The 25,835-nt window shown below is 54.4% G+C and overlaps 1 protein-coding gene across 1 annotated transcript in view; it reads right to left on the reverse strand.

The window, feature by feature from the left end:
• Window positions 1-6,534: 6,534 nt before the first annotated feature.
• Tpcn2 (two pore segment channel 2) overlaps window positions 6,535-25,835 on the reverse strand; it is a 32,227-nt gene continuing 12,926 nt past the window's right edge. The window contains exons 8-25 of the mRNA XM_075972937.1: window positions 24,607-24,706; window positions 23,712-23,777; window positions 22,767-22,831; window positions 22,176-22,276; window positions 21,650-21,731; window positions 21,422-21,508; window positions 16,369-16,488; window positions 16,181-16,240; window positions 15,141-15,269; window positions 14,133-14,182; window positions 11,264-11,363; window positions 10,601-10,672; window positions 9,977-10,050; window positions 9,530-9,611; window positions 9,322-9,404; window positions 8,725-8,806; window positions 7,914-8,008; window positions 6,535-7,101 (exon numbers count right to left, since the gene is read on the reverse strand). Of these exons, the coding sequence (XP_075829052.1) occupies window positions 7,023-7,101; window positions 7,914-8,008; window positions 8,725-8,806; window positions 9,322-9,404; window positions 9,530-9,611; window positions 9,977-10,050; window positions 10,601-10,672; window positions 11,264-11,363; window positions 14,133-14,182; window positions 15,141-15,269; window positions 16,181-16,240; window positions 16,369-16,488; window positions 21,422-21,508; window positions 21,650-21,731; window positions 22,176-22,276; window positions 22,767-22,831; window positions 23,712-23,777; window positions 24,607-24,706 (1,527 nt within the window). The 3' untranslated portion in view covers window positions 6,535-7,022. The remainder of the gene's footprint in view (window positions 7,102-7,913; window positions 8,009-8,724; window positions 8,807-9,321; window positions 9,405-9,529; window positions 9,612-9,976; window positions 10,051-10,600; window positions 10,673-11,263; window positions 11,364-14,132; window positions 14,183-15,140; window positions 15,270-16,180; window positions 16,241-16,368; window positions 16,489-21,421; window positions 21,509-21,649; window positions 21,732-22,175; window positions 22,277-22,766; window positions 22,832-23,711; window positions 23,778-24,606; window positions 24,707-25,835) is intronic.

Consider the following 25,835-nt stretch of genomic DNA (forward strand, 5'->3'; position numbering starts at 1 on the left):
TGCACATGGTATAGACATGGATTCAGGTAAAACACCTATACACACAAAGTAATAAAACTTTGAAGGGAGAGAGGAGAGAGATGGGAGAGACTGAAGAGAGTAAACAGGCCAGTACCGGATCCTGGTTCCCATGCCTCTCACCCACCAAAGAGAGCTAAGGGAGGGGGAGGTTGGCAACAGGGATGCCACAGCAGCAGCAGAGTGGAGTGTGGACTAGGCCAGGGGAGGGGTGTTGCCAGTCAATGTGGCAGGCACAGATTTCGGGAGGCGAGGGCAAGGATGCAATAGTGAATTATCCTAAGCCCCAACAATGGCTCCAGGAGAGAACATGAATGTCCAGACATGGACTCTATCAGTGTCCAGTCAGGCATGGGGAGAAGCCCAAGGTACCAAAGGCAGCTGTCCACATCTGCCATCTTCATCACCAGGGGAGCAAAGCCTCTGCCCCAAACCACCTCCCACCAGTTCCACTGTGACTGCCCTCAGGGGAGGGGGGGCTCCAGGAGGTGCAGAAGGAAAAGGAAACAGCCTCGGGTCCTACCAAGAGCCTTGGAGCCATGTTAAAATAACTAAGGGATGGTAGTGCGTACTTGTAATCCCAGGGAAAGGGGGCTGCGGGCTACTTGTTGAGTTCCAGCCTAATGAGAGATTCTGTCTCAAAAACAAGGTGGCTAGGTCCTGGGGAATGGACGTCTGAGGTTATCCTCTGGCCTCTGTATGCATATATACACATATACATGTACACACATGCACCCACACACGAGCCACACAAACCCTTTCCAGGAGTTAGATATCAAGACACTGGAGTCCCATTCTTTCAGTAATCACAAATGGATGGAGTCCACACTGACCATGTGCTTGAGTGTGTATGAATGGCTTCATCCCAAACACTGAAGAACATGATAAAAAATAATGCAATGGGATTAAACACTCAAACTTCACACAGAGTTGAGGCTCTTGGGGGCAGCCTGACTCCCATCATGAGCTACCAAGCTTGTCACCAGGAGAGGGGGGAGGAAAGGAGAGCTTCTCCCATCCTGCATCCAGCACGAGTCTAGTGAGACCACCATGGATCAGCTCCGACAAGAGTCCAGGGTTCAGCCCATTTGGGCCACACAGCATCAGCAGCCTCTCTTCTCTCTGGCCTCAGTTTCCCTATCTGGAAAACAAGGGTTCTGACCTTGGTTTCTTGGGTACCTCCATACAAAAGGATGCTCTGGGTGAAGCTGTTGGTGCAGAATTGCCATCCCTAAGTGCACCAGTCCCCTCCCTCAGCCCTGTCCTTGTTCTCTTCAGTGGCAAGCAGAACTCATACAAGACTACCAGGGTGTGTGGGGTAACATAACCCCTGCTGCAGAGCCTGGCTAATCAGCCTGGCTGATCCTGGGCTCTAATCACAAGTGAACAGTTTGGTACTGATGGCTCCCAGCCCAGGGTAGGAGGTGTGGAGACAGTGGACCCCAGCAACCCCCTCCATCAGGGATGGTAACAGTCCACCCATTACCAAGGTCTGGAAACCCAGGTACCACCTGCAGGAAGTCCCTGATCGAGGCTGGGCTTCTCCACCACCTACCACCTCCTCCAGAAGAGGGACAGCTAGGAGACATGCTCTGAATATCTAAGACCAAGGCAGGAAGCAAGTGGACCCAGGCCGTGGCCAGCTCAAGCACGCAGCTTCAGGTAGTGGATGAGCCGTGGGATTCAACCTCTACCCAGAAACTTGAGTCCCTCTCTGCCCCTGCACAGGACATGCTCCAACCAGGTTCTCCATGTACAAGTGGGAGGCTTGAACACAGATCCTCGGCCAAGGCGATAGAGAGGACGGTTTCCTGCTAGGACTGCGCTGACTGAGGCACACATGCCAACCTCAGTGGGGAGGGGCCCACAGCAACACTCTTCCTTGATGAACCATTTGCTTCGTCTGACCTCTGGGGAAGGGCCTGAGTTAACTGTGCCTCTCCGAGTCTGCTTTGAGAATAAACCCAACAGAAACTGTGGACGTTCCTTCTGTTTGCTGAAAATAAGCAAGAGGCAGAGGAGGGGAGCCAGGCACACTCCAGGAAGGACCCCTGGGCCACCTCCTCAATCACAAGTTCTGAGGCAGGGTCCTGAACAATGCCCACACAGTCCTCCTCTTGGTGACTGCTAGGCCTTGGACTTGGGTTTGGTTAGGTAGAATGTTCTTGGCCTGTCCTCTGTGGAAGACAATGCATGTTAGCTGTGCTCCAAAAGAAGAGGCCACAGCTGGTGCTGGGACTTGATTGGTAGAGTACTGGTCTAGCATGCATGAAGCCCTGGACTTGATCCCAGCACTACCTACCTAAGCTGGGCTTGGTGGTACAGGGCTATAATACCAACATTAGAAGGGCAAAGAAAGGAGGGCCGGAAGTTCAAGGTGAGTACAAGACCAGCCTGGGCTATATGAGAACCCCCACTTCCCATTAAAGGCCAAAGGTACAGGGCCGAGGAGGAAGACCTGGCTAACCTAGAGACAGGTGCTGCTGGGGCCCCGGTCCCTGCATGGATTAACCAACTGCTGTAGGGCAGGTGCCCCACAGGTGTGTGTCCTACTCCTGCCTGGTGAGGCTCTGACTGAATGACCCAGAAGAAAAGCTCAGGCCCCAAAGTGTGATTAGAGGGCAGGGCAATGCCCGCCCGCTGCCCCCAGCGTCTGCTGGCCACTTTGATGTGAGGCGAGTCACCTGAGCCCCACGCCTGCTCTAACTTTTAAGAGCAGTGGTGTGCCCAAGCCCCACGGGCTTTCTTTCTGAAGCAAGGTGCTGTTCTAACCTGTGAATAAAAACCGCCAATTATCTCCAAGGCTGGAAACTCAATCCGGGCTGGTCTAGGGAGAAGCAACTGCATCTAGGAGGAGCGGACCAAGACCACATCAAACGCCCTGCTCCTGGGCCCCAGCGACAGATCAGGCATCGGTCCTGGATCCCAGCCAGCCACCGAGAGGAAGATATCAGGAGGCAACAGGAAGACGCCCAGTGGCCACCATCTGCTCCCACAGGTGACACTTCTGGAGAGAACAGCAGGATTCCTGCTCCAGCTAACACTGCTCTGACCCCAGGTGCAGTGGATGATATACATACTCCAACCCCCACCAGGCTACCCTGACCCCATCCAGATGCTGCCCCGACACTCTCTCCTGCCACCACCTCTGTTCCACAGCCCTGGTCAGTCACACACCACCACCCCAGGAACACCCAACCACACCCTCCCCAGAATGGCCAGGTCACCCCCACCCACACACACCCCCAGGAGGGCCAGGTCACCCCCAGCCACACATACCCCCAGGAGGGCCAGGTAATCCCCCAGCCACACCCTCCCAAGGAGGACCAGGTCACCCCCAGCCACACACACACCCCAGGAGAACCAGGTCACCCCCAGCCACACCCTCCCCAGGAGGACCAGGTCACCCCCCCACCTCAGCAGTAGACTCAGTACCAAGCACACGATCTGTCCACACAGCCACCCTTAGAGGAAAACAGAAAACTTAGCCCAGCTCTGAAACAAAGCTACCTGAGGACCCAACCTCGCTCCCTGCCCAACACCTCTCTTGTTCCCTTTTCTATCCCATGTTAATGTTCAACAGGTCACAATAAAGTCAAACACATGACCATGCATCAGGTCCAGAACCCAAGGCTCCTTCTCCCCAGCCCTATCTCCCCAAGAGATGAGTCCATCCTTTGGTCACCTCCTGTGGCACTTGGGCAGGGGTTCTCTTGTGGACCCCAGAATTACTGGCATCTCAGGAGCCTCAGGGTACGGCTCCAGGATGGACCCAGTCCCACCCAGGACACCAAGATCCACGTTAAGTGATCCAGTGTTCTCATGTCAGCCTGCACACTTCAAACCACATCAAGAGGACATCTGCAGCTCACCCTAGCTTACTCAGTGCCCGCCATACGCCGTGGGGCAGCAGCAAGACCTGGGCATAGTCAGCCTTCAAATATTTGTGACCGTGAGCTAAAGCCAGGGCAGAGCACCCAGTCACAGAGGCCAACTGCACTGTTAACACAGACAGGCCGAACTACCAGCAGCTCTCTGGAGACTCAGACCAGGGCTCACAGTGTCTCAGCAAGGGGGGTGCTGAGGTGAAAAATCCCAACAGGAATGGAGGCTCACACGGTGTCTCAGCAAGGGGGGTGCTGAGAGCGGAGGACTGCCCTGTGTCAATTAACAACAACAGTAATGATAATAATGAAAAGATAAGACAGAGAAGGCTAGCGTCTTCTCCCAAGGTGGGGTTTGTTTTGCTTCACAGAATTGCTCTATGTAGCCCTGGCTGTCCTATGTAGACCAGGATGGCAGCTCAGAGATCACCCGCCTCTGCCTCCTGAATACTGGGATTAAAGGTGTGTGCCACCTTGCCCATCTGGTCAGAATTTAGAAACGCACGTGATCCCATGGCAACAAAGCAGCTGAAACCTCCCTGTAATAGTGCTGGCGTTTCTAGCCACACAGCAAAGATCTGGAGCAGTGGTTTACAGTTCCTCATGTCGTGGTGACTCCCCCGCCATAAAATTATTTTATTGCTACTTCATAACCATAATTCTGCTGTTATGAATCGTAATGTAAATATCTGGTATGCAGGATGTGTGATATGTGACCCCTTTGGGGGTCATGAAACACAAGTTGAGAACTGTTGATGGAGACAAAGGTTCCCAAGGCCACCTTTAGAGGCTGATGTGACCCCCAGGATGACACTTGGGGTAGCTCTGCAAGGGAGGGGGTAGGCAGTGGGCAGTGACAGGAACCAGTAGCAAGTGTTCACTGCTTAACTGTTTTTGAAAATGCTCAGAGACACACATTAAGGAGGGTAGCAACCATTGGGAGAAAGAAGAAACCAGAAGATTCCTTGTGTAGGGCTGACCCTGGAAGTGCTAGGCTGGAGAGAAGGCTCAGCAGTAAAGAGCGCTGGCTGCTCTTCCAAGGACCTAGTGAGGTCCCAGGTATAGCCTAGAGGGTCCGCAAAAACCAGGGAGGCAGAGCCACACAGTCACACAAGTCCTGGCAGTGCTTACAACATGACCTGGGATTGGGTGCCAAGGACTTGCAGGAGCCCCTGGGATCAGCTACTGCCCAAGATATCCAGTGTAGAAAATGAAAATGTCTCAGTGTTCAGGTCGCAAGCACTAGCTGGACCTAGTCACCCAGGTGGATGTGGTCTCCACGTGTCCTCAGGTCCCCTCATTGTCTCCCAGTGTGCACTAGACATGTGTGACAACTCACCCCAGTGCACTACAGATATGTGGGCATTCCAAACTCAGGGTTCAGGCCAAGGGTGCCCACTCTACCCCACCATGCTCACTGTTGCCCTGACAGGCTCAGCCTCTCGTGCCTCCTGCTGACCCCAGGATACCCTGGCCATAGGGACAAAAGGCCCCTAGTGGGACTCAGACCCTAGTGCCAGGCTCTTCGGCCTCAGTCACCCCCCACTCCCACCTTCTCTTTGGACAGGACAGTGAGCCGAGGAGGCCCACAGAATATCGCTGGGGTTCCTCCAGTCCCTCTGCACACACTCCAGCGATGTCATCTCAGCTACCCTTACTGCAGGCAGGGCAGTCTGAGTGGAAATCATCTCCCAGCACCCAGCTCTGCCCGATTAAAATGGCCTGCAGGGTAGATTTCTGCACAAAAGCAAGGGTGGTGGTACGGAGTGGACTGGGCAGCACTGGACAGCAGAAGCAGAACCAGGGCACTGCCATCCACCCAGCAGGCACCAGACCAGGCTTACTCTGAGGTGCTGGCCGGGAAAACCAAGGAGCAGCCTCTGGGGAGTCCATCTCTCCAGCAGGTGGCACCCAAGGCTTAAGAGTCAAGGTCAGGAACAGAGACACTACTGCCACATGTGGCCCATCTGGTCCAGCTCAGGATAATTGGGTATGTTTTCCAATCCAGCCTCCTGGGAGGGGCAGGTCTCAGACTGTCTTCAGGAGTTCCAAAGGCCCCACAATGACGATGTCAGGAAAAGAACCAGGATTCCCAAGTCACCCCTGAGCTAGGGTACCCTGAACCTCCTGCAGGGAGCCAGCACCTCTCTCCAGCACTCACCGCCTGAGCACTGTGCTTTCCTGACTTTTTTGAAGATTCCTCAATTACACTTCCCGCAGATTCCTCTCCCAGACCATGGGAAAATCCAGAGGCTCACAGCCCCAAAAGAGTAGTACCCAAGCCCCAGATTCCTTATCATTGCCCATGGCAGACATCACTTGGAGCCAGCCTGTCGCCTGAAAGATCCTAAAAAACTCTACCACCAACCCCCAGAGTTGGCATCTGAAATGAGAAAACCAAAGGCCAGTCTAGTGCCCTGAGTTAATGAATTCCCCTACCTTCCTACCCCAGCTACCTCTGCCACAAACTCTGAGGACACACAAAACAGAACCACCTCTGGCTTAGACTTGTGCACTAACAGGTACGTCTCACACAGGTAAGAGATCACGCCTCACAACCTGATGCTCGTGTGGTCCACAAGCTAAGCAAGCCTACCCAACAGCCCCGGGACAGAGAGAAGCAAGTACAGAGTAAGAACAAACTCATTCTTTACAAAACAGAAAATGATTGGCATTCACAGACACTGTGAAACGAAACGGTGACATTCTTGACGTGTGAAACCACCCTGAGGCCCCAAAGACCTGCCAGTTACCCCCCACAGGCCCTCTGCAGGCTTGGGTTCACAGAGGCCACCAACGCTGAAGACACAGATAGCCTGTGGGGGACAAGGGGAGCTGAGGCCTTCTCACTTCCTGGGCTTTGAGGTCCCTGCAAAAATCACTCTCTTTGCTTAGTAAGTCTCACCAGAGCAGCTTGGGAGAGCAGCAACTGGAGGGAGGCTGCCCTGCAGTGCCGACCACGGCCTGCCAAGGCCACAGACTGCACCCACGTCCGTCCCCAAGTGGTCTGCCCCAGGCACCGTCTTTTCTTGCTTGGTCTCTACCAGCTGCTGCCTCCACAGCATGGGCCGTAGGCCAGCATCTCTGTCCTGCCACCCTGGCTGGGAGGCCGTTCTGATGTCACCTGTACAGCTGCAAGTGAGGGTGCTTGTGCAGCTTCTCCATCAGTTCCTCCTCCTTGGGTTCTTCTAGGATGTCCCTGCAGAGTAGGGACAATCACACAAAAGCTTCAGAGAGAGATGTGCCTGGGTCTCTCAGAGGCTGCAAGCCAAGCCAGCAGGCATAGTCTACGAGTACCCAGGATTCAGTCCCCAACCAGGAGGTACTTTCAAAACAGTCTGTGGCAGGGCAGGGGGACATCAGCCTATAGGTCCTGCCTCAGGGAGATGCAGATGTTAAAACCTTTGTGTGCAGTGATGAGCACACGAGAGGAGGCTAAGAAGGGTTCAATGGAGAAAGTACCATGTACACAGCCTGGGCTCTACCCTGCCCCAAAAAGAGTTAAGTGAAAGCCTGGAACCTTCGAGAGTCCTTCTCACACCCACTGGCGTGACTACAGCTGGCACATAGCCAACGCTGGTGAAAGGACATGGAGCCCATGACAGATGTCCTATGCAAGCAGAGGACAACCTCCATGATGTCACATAAGGAGAAGGTGTGGCTCCTTCAGGCCACCTGGCTGTGTCCCATGGCATCAATATGAAGCTATAAGACACGGGAGGGTAGATGGTCCCTGCTACATGCTAGACCCCAAGTAGAGCAGAGTCCACGTCCCTGGTGGAAGCACAAGTGTCCACAGTTGTATTAAGCTGTGAGCATCTCTTGCCAGTTCAGCGGCAGCCCAGGGGACTGGATGGAGGCTCAGCGGCAGCCCAGGGGACTGGATGGAGGCTCAGCGGCAGCCCAGGGGACTGGATGGAGGCTCAGCGGCAGCCCAGGGGACTCAGTGGAAGCCCCCCCACCCCTGCCCTGTCAGCTCCATGCCTGGAGGCACACTCCCAAGGCCCACACCTGAACATGAGCTCCACAGACATCTGATAGGTGGTCTGCCGGGTACCAACAAGGAGCTGATTATGACTTTGAGGGTCCCATCTGTGGAGAAAGTTCTGGAGCAAGAAGAAAGATATAAGTATGGCACCAGCTTTGGAGCCAGAACCCCATTGCCCAATCTAGAGTCACAGTACAGTCTCTGTAGGGAGCAGCTCACCCTGGACACCTGGATGCAGAGCCTATGAGATCCACACCAGTGAAATAACAAGATGCCCGACTCCATCCTCAAAACAGCTTGGGGTCCTGAGAACCCCAAGACCTTGTACTTGCTAGTTTTGTGTGTCAATTTGACACAAGCTGGAGTCATCAGCTGAGGGAACGCCTCCATGAGATCCAGCTGTAAGCCATTTTCTCATTTAGTGATCACTGGGGGAGGGCCCAGCCCATTGTGGGTGGTACCATCCCTGGATTGGTGGTCCTGGGTTCTATAAGAAAACAGGCTGAGCAAGCCACTAAGCAGCACCCTCCATGGCCTCTGCATCAGCTCCTGCCTCCAGAATCCGTGCCCTGTTTGAGTTCCTATCCAGAATTTCTTCAGTGATGAACAGTGATTTGAAAGTCTAAGTCAAATAAACCCTTTCCTCCCCAACTTGTTTTTTGATATTTCGCTGTAGCGATAGGCACCCTAAGACAGATAAGCCAGGATAAGCAGCTCAGAGGCCCCCAGCCAGGTTCCCTTCCGCCTGTAGTCTTGGTCAGTAGTGGGACCCACCCACCAAGACGCTAGACAGCTCAGTAGGCAATCTCAGGCCTGGACAGAGATATCCGGTACCTCCAGAAGCAGAGCCAGAAACAGGTTGACCCAGATGACAGAGGACACCAACCACCATAGCACAAAATACACCGTTGACCACCTGTAAAGGACAAGGAGGCCAGGACTCATTTTGAGTGGGGTGAGATCATTACAGAAAGTCAAACAGCTTCCAACGCACATCAGTAATGGCCTCATCACACCCTGCTGCTAACTCCAGTGTAGAGTGTAGTAATGTACCCATAACGCCAGGACTTGGAGGTGCCAGAGACACCAGAGAAGCCTAGCATGAGGTAAAAGTTAGATTTAAACCCAGGCTGCTCTGCTGAGCTGGTCAAAGTTCTCCAAGCTATGAGCTAAATGAGTTACCTCGCTGTTCCCCTAGGACTCCACCCCATGGAAATCCCCAGAAACCCCAGGCAATAATATACACCATTTATTTCTCTCACACTTGCACCCCTAGAGTGCATGAGCCCAGGACTCTGGCTGTCTCCCAGTGTAGTGTGGATGAAGGCTGAAGCCTGCCAGGACAAGGCTTGGCCAGCCTTCTAAGGTCAGGGACTAGTTCCCTCCACAGTCTGCCCAACTCAGAGCCAGCACTGGGGCAGACAGACTTACGGGCCTGAGTAGCGCCGATAGGCGTCCAGGAGTACCTGCCAATTGTTCACCACCATCACGTTCCACAGCGTGATCAGAGCAGCCTGTGGGGCGGCAGAGGTAGGGTCCAGGAGGGCCCAGGACAAGGCACAGGAGGAACCCAGGGAACGGGCAAGGCAGAGGGGTGTTCCAGGTGAGCTGGACCGGGGGAACAAGGCAGAGGACTCACAGCAAAGTCATCAAAGTTGTTGGGCCAGTAACCTAGCTGCTCGAAGCTTCCACACGGGGCTGAGCTGTTGTTAGGCACCAGGCTGGAGACACAATGTCCCTTGGTTAGGAGCTGTAGCCAGGGGCCTGCTCAGCCAAGCACTGGCCCACTCTTCAGTCCAGCATGGACTAATTAGTCCCAGGGGAAAGGCAAAGGAAGATGCTACTTTCCAGCCACACAGGGAGAGTATATGACATGATCCAAGAGGCCCCCATCCCTACAATCTTAGACTCCAGGTTCTGAGGATGGCACTCTACCCCCAGTCCCACCGCAGCACCGTCATAGCCTAGACCCTCATGAAGGGGACCCTCAGGAGACCCAGGACAGGACACCTACAAGAGATGTTTAAGGAAAAGGCCCAAAGAGGTGCCCATAGGCTAATGGCCTCAGGCACAGTCAGTCCCTTACCTGCTGTTGCCTGGAGGCACAATGACACCTCGGAATAGGTTGATCCCAATGATGGCGAACACGTAATATACCACCTGGAGGAGAAGCTGCTGTCAGTATAGCCAAAGGAGGGGAGTCAGGGGAGCACACAGATGACCCTGTCCTAAAGATGGAAGCCGGGGAGATCGGAAGCACCAGGCTAGCTCTCCAGGAGATCTAGGTGCTTCTCAAGTTCCACAGTTGTAGGCCTGCTATCAGAGAGGACAGACCAGGCCATCTGGCCTCAGCCAAGGCCCAGGAACATCTCGGCTTCTGCCTGGCACACATGGCTACAAGCCCTGAAATATGTCTACAAAGAGCATCTTTCAAAATCTCAAGCTTGGGCCTATGGGGGCTGTGTGGGCCCTGAATAGGCCATTTGTGATTTTCTCACTGTTTCTCACTGTGGTGCAAGACCCAGGAGTCATGAGGGACTGGGCAGTTACCACAGGACCCTGGAACAGAGTGGGGATAGTAACCCCAGGTCCTCTTTGGAAGGAAGGGACCAAGTCTGGCATCCTGGCACTGCTGTGAACTTCACCAGAGCGAAGCCAAGCCAGACACATGCCACTTAGACTCCACAGAGCCAACCCAGCCAGGACTTACCACCAGGATCCCACCAAATGCCCTCAGGTTCTGGATCAGGCCTAGGATGGTGCTGGTTACTATGGCCATTGGCTGTGGGTAGGAAGAGGGTTTAGTCTAACTCTTCCTGCCCCGGAGACAACAGTGCACTCCACAACACACACCATCGCCCTGATTAGGAGAGCAGGGGGGACCAGCAAGCTACCCCATAGCGATCCACACACACTTGGACACCACCTCAAGGCCACCTACACTCCTACATACATCATACTCCCTTAGATGCCCACACTACATACATCCTGTACACATCCACCACAAAAGAAACCCTACATACCCATACACGTTCACACCCACACTCACACACAAGCTCACATATCCCCCAAATATGCCCAGCCTCCTGTGGGTGCTGAGTCACAGGTCCCTTTTAGAGCCACATCCAGACCCTGTGACCACCCTCTGCCTGCCCGCCCAGTGAGACATGATTTGCATCTCTGTGATCCAGAAGCTAAAAGAAATGGAAGTATGAGCTCTTGATCCAGTGACCCCACCCCAGCAGCTCAAGAATGCTAAGGGGGCTTGAAGGTGTGTTCCCTGGTGATGACTGCCCCTGCCCCAGATCACTCTGTGTGTGTGTGTGTGTGTGTGTGTGCGCAAGCGCACACACACGCGAGCGCGTGAACATACCTTCACATTCAGGATGATGCGTAGGAAACGGAACACAATCAGTGTGTTCACCAGCCGTGTCATGTCCCACAGCGACAGTGGGCCATACTGCTTGGGCTTCCTAGGAAGACACAGGAGCCATGTTAGGAGGTCCAGGGGAACGGAGCAGCTAGGTAGCAGGGGCGAACAGACAGCAACAGTAACTGTATGGACACTAGACAGAAAAAGCTCCCAGGAGGTGGGAGACTGAGCCTGGCCATACCCTTCTCACACCTAGTGCCCAGGTAGCCAAAGCCACAGCCACATGGTAACTACAGCCATACTTAGCACAGCCACAACCACATCCACACCTCCCAGCACTGCTACAGCCACAGCCACGGTCACACCTCCTAGAACAGCCACAGCCACGGTCACACCTCCCAGCACAGCCACAGCCACAGTCACACCTCCTAGAACAGTCACAGCCACGGTCACACCTCCTAGCACAGCCACAGTCACACCTCCTAGAACAGTCACAGCCACGGTCACACCTCCTAACAGTCACAGCCACAGCTACACCTCCTAACAGTCACAGCCACAGCTACACCTCCTAACAGCCACAGCCACAGTCACACCTCCCAGCACAGCCACAGCCACGGTCACACCTCCTAGCACAGTCACAGCCACGGTCACACCTCCTAGAACAGCCACAGCCACGGTCACACCTCCTAGAACAGTCACAGCCACGGTCACACCTCCTAACAGTCACAGCCACGGTCACACCTCCCAGCACAGCCACAGCCACAGTCACACCTCCTAGAACAGTCACAGCCACGGTCACACCTCCTAGAACAGTCACAGCCACGGTCACACCTCCTAGCACAGCCACAGCCACAGTCACACCTCCCAGCACAGCCACAGCCACGGTCACACCTCCTAGAACAGTCACAGCCACGGTCACACCTCCTAACAGTCACAGCCACGGTCACACCTCCTAGAACAGTCACAGCCACGGTCACACCTCCTAACAGTCACAGCCACGGTCACACCTCCTAGAACAGTCACAGCCACGGTCACACCTCCTAACAGTCACAGCCACGGTCACACCTCCTAGAACAGTCACAGCCATGGTCACACCTCTAGCACAGCCACAGCCACGGTCACACCTCCTAGAACAGTCACAGCCACGGTCACACCTCCTAGCACAGCCACAGCCACGGTCACACCTCCCAGCACAGTCACAGCCACGGTCACACCTCCTAGCAAAGTCACAGCCATGGTCACACCTCCTAGAACAGTCACAGCCACGGTCACACCTCCTAGAACAGTCACAGCCACGGTCACACCTCCTAGCACAGCCACAGCCACGGTCACACCTCCTAGAACAGTCACAGCCACGGTCACACCTCCTAGAACAGTCACAGCCAAGGTCATACCTCCCAGCACAGCCACGGTCACACCTCCTAGCAAAGTCACAGCCATGGTCATACCTCCCAGCACAGCCACAGCCACGGTCACACCTCCCAGCACAGCCACAGCCACAGTCACACCTCCTAGAACAGTCACAGCCACGGTCACACCTCCTAGCACAGCCACAGCCACGGTCACACCTCCCAGCACAGTCACAGCCACGGTCACACCTCCCAGCATAGTCACAGCCACGGTCACACCTCCTAGCAGTGACAGCCATGGTCACATCTCCCAGAGCAACCCCATAGCATGAAGGCAGAGATGGTATTCAATGCCCCAGGTCCCAGATCTGCCAAGCTCAGTTCCGAAAGGACTAACAGGAAGCTTGTCCCAACCTCAACCTATTATCTGACCTTTGGCTCTGTCCCATCACTGACCCTGTCCCATCTGGGCCTATGACTTCTGGCACAACCTCCTATCCTATGATCTAGTCCTGACCCAACTCTGTGGTTGCCACTGGACTCCGGTGTCCCCATGGCTTCTCTGAAGCCATTCTTGCCCCAAATGTCACCCTCACAACTCCCAAGGTGATGGGACAAAGCTTGAGGAGGGCTTGGCTCACATCAGAAACAGGATTGCTGCTCTCTCACGGCTCCTGCCTGGCAACATGGGTGGACTGTCCCTGCCCATCTCCAAGCTATCCCAGCAGACACCCCAGAGGCAATTCTGCAGGTCTATGCTGAACCCCCAGCCCTAAGAAGTTTCTCCCAACTGTGTTACTGTCTAAGTCAAGGCAGGGCAGGGATCCAAAGTAGACAGAAGTGGCCACAGGCCTATGCTAGCCAAGTCTTGACTCATAGGAGCCTCTCATAGCAATCTAATGTGCCATCCTCGGCACAGGGCAGCCTCACCCACCAAGGCACCGGTATAAGCCTAGCACCCATTGGCTATGCCAAAAGTCCTCGGACCCTACCCAGAAGTCTGTCAGTAGAGTAAGAATGGGTCTCAGTGGGCTCAAACAATGTCCTAACACCTCAGGAAGGCAGGGACACCCTTTTACAAAAAATAAACAGACACTCAGAGCACAGGGATGAGCCAAGGTCACATGCTGGGCAGGTACTAGCAAGGGGATCTTCCCACACTACAGCCAAGGGACCCAGACCAATCCGTCTTTGACCCCAGACTCCCTAGACCTGAGTTGAGCCACATTTTCCATGCTGGATGGCAGGGAAGAAGGGACATGGCCACTTGTTAGAATACCTTACAAGGGAACACCACTGTCCAGCAAGCCACTGCAAAGGGGACTGCCTGAACGAGGAGCGGTGTCCGTCTCTGCATGTCCCCCACTCAGGGCAGACTCAGCCCACAGTCCAAGAACTCTATGGTAAAATGGCACATGCCAGTGTCCAGGGGCTCTGTGTGGTACTGGAATCTGTCACCAGGATGCAGTGAGACAGGTCACTGCTCAGGTGGTATCCCCAGGTTCTCTGCAATCACATACCATCCTGAGTGTGGCAATCGGTATACAGCCAGAGTAGAAATCTCCAAAACCTAAACCACAGAGAGAAGGGGGCTTCGTCCAGCAGTGCCAACCCAGGTGGCACCTCCAGCAGTGCCATCCCAGGCAGCGTGCAACAGAATCCCAAGACTTCAGTGCATCTCCTGAGCATGCAGTGGAACTCGAGAGCTCAGGCCTGTCCCCATACATCCAGATGTCAGACTTCTGCCAGCCAGAACACTCAGTCAGGACTTCAGAAGCCACTTAGTCATAGATGGACCAAATTTCCTGGCTCAAGTAAGTCTCTCTATGCATGTCCTCAGGGGCCACTGGTTCTCGAAATGTCACTTGAGGTCACTGCTGTTAATACCCACACCAAGTGTGAGCCCCTCACTCCCAGAAAGTGGGAAAAAGAAAGTTCATGGAGGGGCTGGAGAGACGGCTCAACGGTTAAGAGCACTGACTGCTCTTCCAGAGGACCCGGGTTCAATTACCAGCACCCACATGGCAGCTCACAACTGTCTGAAGATCCAGTTCCAGGGGATCTGACACCTTCACACCAGTGCACATAAAATAAAGTAAACAAACAATAAGAAATATTTTTTTTTAAAAAAAAAGAGAAAGTTCATGGATTTTCGAGGGCATCCTGGGTAGCTGAGACCCCTGACACTCACTTTACAGGCTGCACTGTGAATCAGTGGCACTGGAGGGCTGCGCCAGGGGCTGCATTAGCTGCCGATAGCGCTGGGTCCTGCTGGACCTCCCTCAGGATGAGAAGTGGTAGTCCAGCCCCTGTAGCACTCACACACAATGGGATCAAAGTTCCTGCATCCAATCGCGCACTTCACCCTAGATCCCTCAAACCAGGAGCCCCACTTTCTCCTGGGAAGTCCAAAATACTATCTGATATATCTATCTATACTACACTATAAACCCAAAGGGCCCAGTAAAAGCTGCCAGCCAGGCTCACGCAGCTGCCAGGAGAGGTACCCCAGCTTGCACGGACTTTACCAGGAGGACAATGGTGAGGATGCCATCAAACACGTTGCTACAGTAGGACAAGTAGCCCCGCAGGCCCAGCGCGAACACCTTGAAAAGTAGCTCCAGCACGTAGTACAAGATGAAGACGTAGTCAAAAATCTGAAGAGGCAGAAGAACCCAGCACCAGCCTTACTGCTGCATCCCAGAGCTGATCCTAGGACATCAAAGCCTGTGGCCACAGCATTCCCCCCCACCTCCGCTGCTGCCCTTCCGGGACCCCGTCCCTCGTGCTTAGGGCATCGCTGGCATTTCTGCTTCTTGTTTTGTCCTATTTCTGAGGTCCACAGACACCCCAGGAATGTAGATCTGCACCTGGCCCACACCTCCCCAACCAATGGGCAATGAAAGGGAACATTCTAGGCCAGCTCTTGCCTGGGGAACCTGAGCTTGCAGAAGTTTCTCCCCAACAGGACAGAGAGCTTGGGGTGAGAACTCATCAAGGAAGATGGCCTCCACCAGGAAGGAAACACAAGCAACTCTTCCTCTAAAGGGAGTCATATAGACTCCCCCACACACACAGGACAGACCAAGGGGAGGCTCACTCCCCAGGTGTACACAGTTCTGTTCATTCTGAACTGTGAGACAGCCTCCACACAGCCACAAACAGAATCTAACATAAACAATAGGCTTCTGTTTAAAGTTCCAAGTGGAATGCTTCAATTCCCAAGGGATTTGACAGACCCTTTCAACATCAGAAGAGATCACGGTTAATTCTTGGAGGCAAGGCCCAAAGCCTGAAGCCACACAGTCCATAGGACCCAGTAGGCACTGCAGCCTAGCTGGTCTCTTCTCTCTACAAGACCCAGGACCCTCGGTTTCCCACCCCTCTAAGCAGGGGCCCATGGGAGTCCCCACCCAGACACTCTGCCCATCTAACCAGAGCCTCCACCCCCATAAGGGATCTCTGCTTTGGACTCAGCCACTCTGTCTCCGCCCTGTTCCTCCTCCTCACTGCTCTGCCCCTGGCAGAGCTGACAGTTCCACAGGCCAGCAGACACCCTTAAACTCACCTCCAGGACAAAGTCATCACGTTCCCCAGGCAGCAGGTCTGAGTCCAGCACCAGGAATACCTGCAGAGCCACAGAGGAGGATGGCTTATCACTGTGGCCAGTCACAGTGTTAGCGGGGAGGCGGGCACAGGGGAAGGCTGGCTGCAGGAGAGGGCCTCCCACACCACCACAGGGTAAGCCCCACTCACACAGATAGACAGGAGGTTTCCCAGAGCAATGACGTTCCCCAGGTAGTCGAAGTAGCGGTGACTGAAGATGAACTGGACGCTCTGCAGAAACGGAGACTGGTACTGGGGCTTTGGCGGGTGCTACAAAGGGAAGCCACACTCTCAGAGCTGTGGTGAGGCAGGAGACATCCTCCTGCCTTACCTCCTGCTCTGACCCATGTAGCTTCAGAAGTAATCCCAAACACACGAGAGCCTTATCACAGTGACCTTTATAGCAGTGGTCTTATATAGCGAAATGACCTAAATGTCTAACGCCCTGTATGTAACCATGACACATGAGTCATTTGAAATGTATGCTTGCAGGGGGAGGGGGCACTGGAAAGATGACTTAGTGGTTAAGGGGACAGGCTGCTTCTCCAGAGGACCCAAGTTCAATTCCCAGTACACACTTGGTGGCTTACAACTATCTATAATTCTAGTCTTAGGAGATACAACACCCTCTTCTGGCCTCTGGATGCACCAGCACGCATACGGTGCACAGATATGCATGCAGACAAAACACCCATATACATAAAATAAATAAAATAGTTTTAAAAAACGAGATGCACGCTTGGGAGCTAGAGAGATGGCTCAGCAGTTAAGAACACTAGCTGCTCTTGCAGAGGATCCAGGCTCAGTTCCCATCACCACCATGGTACTTCACAGTCATCTATACTCCAGTTCCAGGTGATCCAGTGACCTCTTCTGACCTCCGCAGGGACCAAGCACACAAGAGGTATATACACATACATGTAGACAAACCCCTCATGCACAAAAAGGCCTTGTTACTGAGCCTGATGAGCTGAGCTCTACCCCTAGGACCCATGTGGGAAAAGAACAGCTTCCAGTAAGTGGTCCTCTGACCCACACATGCACTGTGGCATGCGTGTACGCCCATACATCACACAAAACATATATAAAATACAGTAAAAATTAAAATTGCACCAGGCAGTGGTGGCACACACCTTTGATCCCAGCACTTGGGAGGCAGAGGCTGGCGGATCTCTGAGCTCCAAGTTCGAGGCCAACCTGGTCTACAGAGCAAGTTACAGCACAGCCAGGGCTACTGGCTGTCTTGAAAACACTGTCTTGAAAAACAAAAATAACTGAATAAATAAACAAATAACCAAAACTGCAAAGGCATATCGAATGGGCAGTACTTTGTGAGACATTCCTAAAGCTGGCTCGCCAAGTGCTAGGACAACAGAACGACAACCCAGGGGCACTGTGGCCGTCCAGAGTGGACAGCAGTGGAGGGCGGCCTCACAAGACCAGTGTTTTCTGAGGTCCATGACTTCCTGTGGCACCCCTGGCACAGGTACAGGGAAAGAGTGGGAGGTGGCGCAGCAGACTGACGCAGCAAACCATGGGAGCGGTCTGATATGCGCCCGTCCACCCTAAGGAGGCAGAGAGGATGCTCCTGCTTCCCCCCAGGTACCATGGGATAATCCTCTGTACACTGTGAGTATGTATGACTCTCATTGGTTAACAAAGAACTGACTGGCTGGTAGCCAGGCAGGAAGTATAGGCGGGACAACCAAACCAAGGATGTTCAGATGAAGAAGGGCAGAATCAGAGGAGTTGCCAGCAGACGCAGGGAAAAGCAAGCTGGGCGTGCAGTACTGAGAAAAGGTACCAAGCCACATGGCAGAGTGTAGATAAGAAATATGGGTTAATTTAAATACAAGAGCTAGTAACAAGCCTGAGTTATTGGCCAAGCATTTGTAACTAATGTAAGCCTCAGTGTGTTTATTTGGGAGAACACCTACACCCAGGGGTAGAAATAACACCTCACACACACCATAAGTTTCTATGATGAAACAGAACCACTGACTTCTTCAGTGACTAGCAAAGGCCACGTTTCAGGTGACAGCTCCAAGTGAAGAATAGTTAAGGCTGCCAGCGGGGTGCAGGAAAGAGAGTTCATCACCAAGAGTGGTTTGCACGGAAAGATCTCAAACTTGATGAACTCCGTATCAGGGACAAGCATGCCTACAACTGCACATGGCACTGTACACAGAAAGATGTCAACACACTGTGCTGAACAGAATGACTCCTCTGGGAAGGGTCCTCAAAGCAGCTGCTACTTCTCAGCTCTGGTTCACTGTCAGCACCAGCTCCACTGTGACTACAGAGCCTGCCAGCATCCCTACCTACAGCAGGCACGGGGTGGCTCTCAACAGACAGCGCAGGAGAAGACAGCAATGCGCAGCCCCTGCAGCTTCAGGTATCATGCAGTGGTGTGGCATCAGGACACATGGTGACTCTGCAGACATGTAGTCCCGGCACCTAGAGCTTCAGCCTGACCTGCTGACAAGTGAGCTGGTGTGCAGGGGCTGGCTGCCCAGAGGCCCTTTAGCGCTCTGCACACCCTGGCCTCTGCGGCAGATAGCGTGGCCCCCGCAGCTCCCAATGCAGATGCTCTCACTTTGCCAATGGCCCGCAGAGCGGCACTGGCTCAGGCAGGCCAGAGGTCTGCTCCCCAGAGATCCGCATCATCTTCTGCACAGGAATCTCAGCCACATTCTCCACCGATGTCTGGAAACCTTCCCCAAAGAGCTCTGGGCCACCTTCTTTCTACAGGTATGAGCTACACTTCTCCAGGGAGGCCTGAGTCCGGCCGGGGAAGGTCCCCTTTTAAGGTCATCCTTGCTCGGGCACTGTCCCTCAGCCCCGGGGCTCTTCCTTCTCTACCCAGGTCTTTCATCACCTCTGAGACTTCCTCTTAGGGATGGGGCCTTGTTTACGCTCGCTCCCCTGTGGTTTCTGCCTGACTGGAAGCACACTGACACCTTGCTGAGAGAGGTTCAGCATCTCCATCATGTTCAAACTTAGCAGAACATAGCCATACACTCCTGAGAGCTGAACCAACCAGTGCCCACGTGACAGCGGCTGCCTCTGGGGAGGGAAGAGAGGGGGTTTTCTAGTCTTTCACATCTACAGTGGTGACTACACTCACTGAAGGACTTTTTGGAAGCTGCACAGCGCCAGCAGCCACCAGCATGCACCCAGCCCTCTGCTGACAGGTAAGCAGATCACGCAAGCTGCAGCAGCCCAGCCTACAGCAGGGCACCTCTCAAAAGGGGCTGCCCCTAAAGTTAGCAATCCCCAAATAACTGAACTCACTCACTCAGTTTTGGAGGGAAGAGGGACATACTATAAGGGTAAGGACCCAAGGCTCTCAAAACTTCCAGATTTGAGCACACATCTCAAGACCCAATCCTAGTCTTCAAATCTTGGACCACCAGTAACAGCATGGGCCACAGAGCAGGTAAGTCACTGGGAAAGCTGAGCAGTCATGCATTGCTTTAACTCCACTCAGCATTCTTGAGCAAAGACAGTGAGTTTCTGTGAGTTCGAGACCAGCCTGGGCTACATAGTAAGTTCAAGGACAGCTATGGCTACACAGGAAGACTCCATTTCAAAGAATCCAGAAAGCAGCCGGGAAAGGGGCCAGAGGAGGGATACGGCTCAAGTGCTAGGCTGTCCCCAGCTTGAGCCTGCTCTACTGAGCCTCGATTGCCAGACACAGTCTGTGTGTCTTTCCTCGGCAGCACTGCGACAGGATGCCAAAATACCCTGGCAGCGGGAGAGAGGAGTCAAGTTTGACAGCTGCTATGCTCCCCAGAGTTTGGCAAGCCCCAGCATTAAGAGAAGGGGCAGCCCAACAGGCACCAGGCAAGACTAAGAAACAGAACCTAGATGGAGATGGCGCTCTTGCCAGGTCTGACTGTACCTAGATTGAAGGACAGCAAACCCAGCCTGTATGGATTCTCACGGCAGCCTCCTGAGGCAGCAGACCTCCTATCCAGGCGGGGAACCACCACCTGAGCCTCCCAGGCTCTAATCACTGCAAGTCTGCATCCAACAGCATTTGTTTCACACGCCCCAAATCGAGGGGACCTCTGACACCTCAGTGCCCACCTGGTCCAAGCAGAGGGCTGATGGCAGAGTCCATGCACAGTGCTCCCTGATGATACGTCACCTTCACCAGACTCCTGTGTCCCAAGGTGGGGGCAGAAGCAACACCCCCAAGGACATCAGCAACAAGTGCATGCCTCCTGAAGGCCTGGGGAGGCCTGAGGACAACCACCGTGATGGCGACCAGGTCACATAAGCCAACAACCCTCCCAGGGCAGTGGACAGACAGGCTGATCCTTCATGCGCCACAGAATTCTCCACCCAAGCCCAGCCCTACTCCTAGAGAATGTGATACATTTGTAGATACTGCCTCTCTGGGGTGACTGACCGTGGGAAGGTAGGGTGTGGGGAGGGTTTTATTCCACATGACTATGTCCTTGTAAGAAGATGATTTGGGGACACACACAGGGATGACCACCTGAAGCCACCATGGGCCAGCCACATGGAGAGGCCTTGAGAGGTACTGGGCCTGGAATGTCTCCGTAAGGTATTAAATGTCCGTTGCTGTGGCTAACGTGTGTCCTAAGGCAGGCTGAGCAGCCAGGTCACACAGCCCTGGAACTGCCAAGGCTTCGAGCAGCAGGACACATCTGACCCCACTTTAGCCTGTCCAGCCCGAGACCTGCCCTGGTCCTCTCAGGGAGGACTGGCAGGGAGAGTAGTCCCTCTGCCTGCCTGGGTACCTGAGCTATGCCCAGCAAGGCTGCTCACCCCAGAAACCCACACTGGCACGTACAGACATTCTTGCCTTCTGACTGGGGCTGAAGTGGAAGCTAAGACTCCCAAGGGACAGTACACAAGCGTCCAGAGTGAGAGGCAAAGGCCTTGGAAAGGGTTAGCATTTAGACCTCCCAGAGGAATGGCCAAAGGACTTTGTTTCTGACAGAAGAATGCTGTGGAATGTTCCTCTGGTCAGGCTTGCCCAGGCCACTTCCCCAAATGATAAATGTCTCCAGCCAACAAATTCAGCCCAAATTGTCAAGAGCCAAAGGATTCCCACTGCCAACCCAGGGACCCCAGGGCAGGCAAGTCCTGGCAGGGGTCATTAGAAACCATGGGAAATGGAACCCCACTAGCCCAGACTGGACAGGTGGCACAGGCCAGACCTAGTTACCTCTTTGATCACACCCTTGTCAACCTCATCGAAGAGTTTCTGGAATTCATCAGCCAGCATCGGGCGGCCGTCATAGGAACGCACCTTCTGCAGAAGAAAAGCCAGGTCTGCCACTGGCAATGGGAGAGCAATGCCCAATGCCTGGGCCCCTCCCGACCCGTGGGCGGTGAGCACTGGGCTGACGACCCACCCAACAAGAGCTGGGGCAGACCCAGGAGGAGCAGCAACCTGCATGATGGCCTCTTTGAAGATTTTGGGCAGCTGGGTTTTCTGAAGTACTCGCAGAAAGTCCTCAGGATTTACCCCAACTCTGCGGCAAAGAAACCCCACCCCAGTGAGCATGTCCAGCACCAGTTTCTCCGGCCTGAACTTGGCTATGAATCCACCCTGCTGCATGCAAAGGAGACTTGGTGAGCTTCCAACATGGGGTGAGCTGAAGGGTCCTACAGGCCCCACCCAAGATCCCCTGGAGACGCCCCTGGAAAAGAGGGACAGCAGGCTGTGCTGCCACTGAGCGGTCAAGCCCAGAACTTTCTCAGTGACACACCAGAGCTGTCTGTCTCCTTTCTCTGCCCACCTGGCAGTGTGGGTGCCTGCCTTAGTAAACAGGATAACGGAAGCACTGACGGCTTGGCAGTTTACACAGCTCCAAATGGACTATCCAGTCTGGCGCCAGTCAGCAGGGGCTACTCGGGAAACCCCTAGTGAGCACCCAGCTCCCCTTCCCAGAAGGAGGACCCCACCCAGCACTCACGCCTCAGGGATGGCTCCAGTCTGCCCTGCCGTGGATGCAAGGACTTCATAGGCTGCACGGGCCCCCAGCCGCCGCCGGAACAACGAGGTCTGTAGAGACTTCTGTAAAGAGGATGGCTCTGAACACCTAGCTCTGGCAGTTCCCACACACATCTCTATCCTCGTCCACCCTGCCCTGGGGAGTGGGCTAAGGGGGAGCCTAGGGAGCAAGCCCTTCACTCCTTGGGCACCACTATAGGGGACAGTCCTCAAAGGACAGGGCCGAGCAGAGGCAAGGCAGGGATGGCTGCTGACCACAGCTCACTAGAGAAGCCTCCAAGACGTGCATTTCTTTCTGTGTATTTAGGGTGCAGATCAGACCCCAGGACCTGCACGCCATGGGTGTTTTCCTCTTGTTATGAAAAGGCAGGGTAGCCATGGCAATACCTGTGCTCGTGAAATGGCCCATAGCAGAGACAGTGTGTCTGAGCTGGTCCACAAGCAATGACAAGCCGGCTCCCCGTCCCACAGGGTCAGGTGACTCAGGGCCCAACCCTGCCTTGGCCTCTGGGGCCAGCGCTGGCAGAGCCCAGCAGGGCTCAGGGTGGCTCACCATCAGGTAGCCACGGAACTGATTGTAGATGATGGCCGTCAGCAGGTTCATCAGAAACAAGCTTCCTGTGAAAGAATAAAACAAGCACCTGACCAGAGGCCAGTGAGGCAGAGCCTGCAGCAGCTACGCCACAACCGTCCCCAGGCTCAAAGGTCTCAGCCAGCCTGGACATGGTGGCCAGGAGCACAAGATGAGCAACCACGGTCACATTCCCAGAGTTCCCTTCTGCCTGATAACAGGGGACACACACAACCCCAGACTCCTGCATCCGTGTCTACCCAAGGGGGGAAGGCCAAGCATCCCTAGTCATGGATAGCAAGACAGACAGGGGCAGCAACAGTCACATATCGGGGGAAGAGCAGAGAGGGCAGGCTAAGATGGAGCTGGGGTGGGGAACAGACTGAGTTAAGTTACAGGTGCAGGGGGGCATACGCAGGTGCAGGATGGGAAACTGGGGTGAAGCTAGAGGAGTGGGCTAGACTGGGATGAAGGATGTGTCTGTGGTATCCAGAAGGGCCACGCTGAGGAGACGGGACAGAGCAGGGAAGTATATGGGGGGCGCGGTGAGGTAAAGATAGCAGGGTGGGAAGCAGAGATGGAGCCACAGCTGGACAAGCTGAGATGAAGGATAAGTTGGGAGCAAGCTGAGGGAGCAGGCTGAGGTGAGGGTATGGCAGGACAGGCTGAGGTGAAGCCATGGCAGGACAGGCTGAGGTGGAATTACAGGGTAGGGACACACTGAGAAGTCAGGTGAAGGTGAAGGTCTAGGGGATGAACTGCGGTAAAGCTATAAGAGAAAACAGGTTAAATTTAGTAAAGTCAAGGGGTGTGGGGGAGGGGAAGTTATAGGGTGCAAGCAGACGGAGGCAAAGTTCCAGGAAGAAGCAAGCCGAGGAGCATGGGTGAGTGCCCGCCTGGTGTTCACGCAGACCCACCTGCACTTACCTATCAAGGTGAAGAGTATGAAAAAGAGGGCAGAGACCCGGTTCTGGGTATACGCAGGAATCATCACTGAGACAAAGGAAGAGTCAGAGGTAAGCACACACTGCAGCAGCTGCCCCACTTCCATCTTGATCCTGCATCATCTTGCCTTCCCAGAGGGACTGAGGACTTCATGTTCCATTACTGGTACCCTCCGGGATAGATTTTCACCCCTTCACTGTGACCACACCCCAAGCTACACAGCTCTCCTCACAGAGACCAGCTTAGGGTCAGGTGCACAGCACTTCTGGGGTGGGAATTGCAGGTTGCCCTCAGGGGAGGTCTCCTAGAGACCAGGATAAGACCAGCAGATATCGGGCAGCAGCTTTCCCATCCAGGCACAGACCACGCTAGAGTACCCAACCACGGCCAGGTAAGACCTGGGATCTCCCACACTTGGTGCTCCTGCATGGCACACAGCTCACAGCAGGCCTGGGTGGTGAGAGGAAGTGTGGCCAGGCCCCAGAGAGGCCACAATAGGAACCACTGACCAAGGCCACCGCACCACATACTGCCACACACTTCCAGTGTCCCCAAAGAGTAAAGACAAAGGGAACCAAAAGAGAAAGAAGGGATTGGAAGGGACCAAGAACACAAGGGGTGGGAGGAAAGGTAGAGGGAGACCCCAGTATCATATCCCCATGCTAATGAAAAGCGCTCATACACTCAGGACGGGCGCCATAACTCAGCATCCCAACTGGTCCTCCCAGGCCAGGCTCTCTGCCCCTCTGCTCCTTCCAGTTCCCACACTCCACACGCACCAGGCCAGGCTCTCTGTTCCCTGCCCCAGCTCCCACACTCCACACACACCAGGCCAGGCTCTCTGTCCCCCGCCCCAGCTCCCACACTCCACACGCACCATCTGGGTTGTTGGAAGTAGTCAGTAGCACCAGGAGTGAGGTTAGCGCCTCTGGAAGGTTCTGGAAGTAGGTCAGCCTCTCCTCATTCTGTGCTTCATCCTAAGAGGAGATGAGGGATCCACCTGGACCTCTGTCCCCCCGCTGAGGTCTAGTCTGACACAGCTCCCCCTCAGACCCACAGCCAGGACCACACAGAGGTTCGGGGTGGGAGAGGGGTAAGCACCCCTGACCTGCATCTGCCCATCACTTCCCAGCAGGCTTTGAGCTCAGGGCCTGAAGGCACACACACAGGCTTCTGACCACCATGGCCTACCCAGAAGGAAACCCTGAGCCAGCCTAGCTGAGCAAAGCAGCCTGGCAGCCAAGCAACAACATGAAGGACCAGTCAGCCTCCTTGAGCTGTGTGTACAGTGAGGAAGAGCTGGGGCGGGATGAGCAAAGACCCAGACTGGAAAGTGTGGCCTTAAGGAAGCTGCCACAAGGTAGTGGGGTGTCTCTAGTGATCTGGGTGGGACCCCCTGGGAGAGACTCACTGCTCCTGGTCACTCACAGCACTCAGAGGCCTTATCCACACAGCTGTGGCTGTCAGCAGGGGTAGTCATGCCTGACTCCCAGCCTCTGTCCTCCCTGACACAGAGGGCAGCAAATACAGACTCCCCAACTCGGGGTTGTCCCCTAGAGCTACTTTGTGTCTACCAAGCTGCAGACTCCAGCCAGAAAATGGGTGGCAATGCAAACAGGGCCGGTGACATATAGGAAGCAGACTTCATGCACACAGAACCAACTTTTTCCTAAAACAACTTCAAAGAAAAGTTCCTCCTGCCACCCAAAGGCCAGCTCCGCCAACAGTCCAGAAAGTAGCCACCTGATGCAGTCTCTCTGCCACACAGGCTCCAGGACAAGCATTAACCATAGAACCCACTTGTCTCATCTACAAAATAGCACTGCCACCCATGAGCAACCAGTGGTAACAGATGCCACAAATGAGTAGAAGTGGGGGACAGGAATGTCACAAGTAGCAACAAGGCTGAGAGACCTGCTGGGCACAGGGAGGACCAGGGAGCCCTGTATGGGTTCAGGACAGGACAGCAAACACCTTCAAAGACACTGCTCAGCTAAGGAATCCAGAGGATAAGCCATCTCCCAGGGACATGTCCAGGGACAGTATCAGAGGACTGAAGTAGCCCTCCAGGGCCTGAAGCAATCCCCTAACTGAGTGAGCTCAGGG

This window comes from Microtus pennsylvanicus, chromosome 5 (assembly GCF_037038515.1).
Source record: "Microtus pennsylvanicus isolate mMicPen1 chromosome 5, mMicPen1.hap1, whole genome shotgun sequence".
Taxonomy (NCBI): domain Eukaryota; kingdom Metazoa; phylum Chordata; class Mammalia; order Rodentia; family Cricetidae; genus Microtus; species Microtus pennsylvanicus.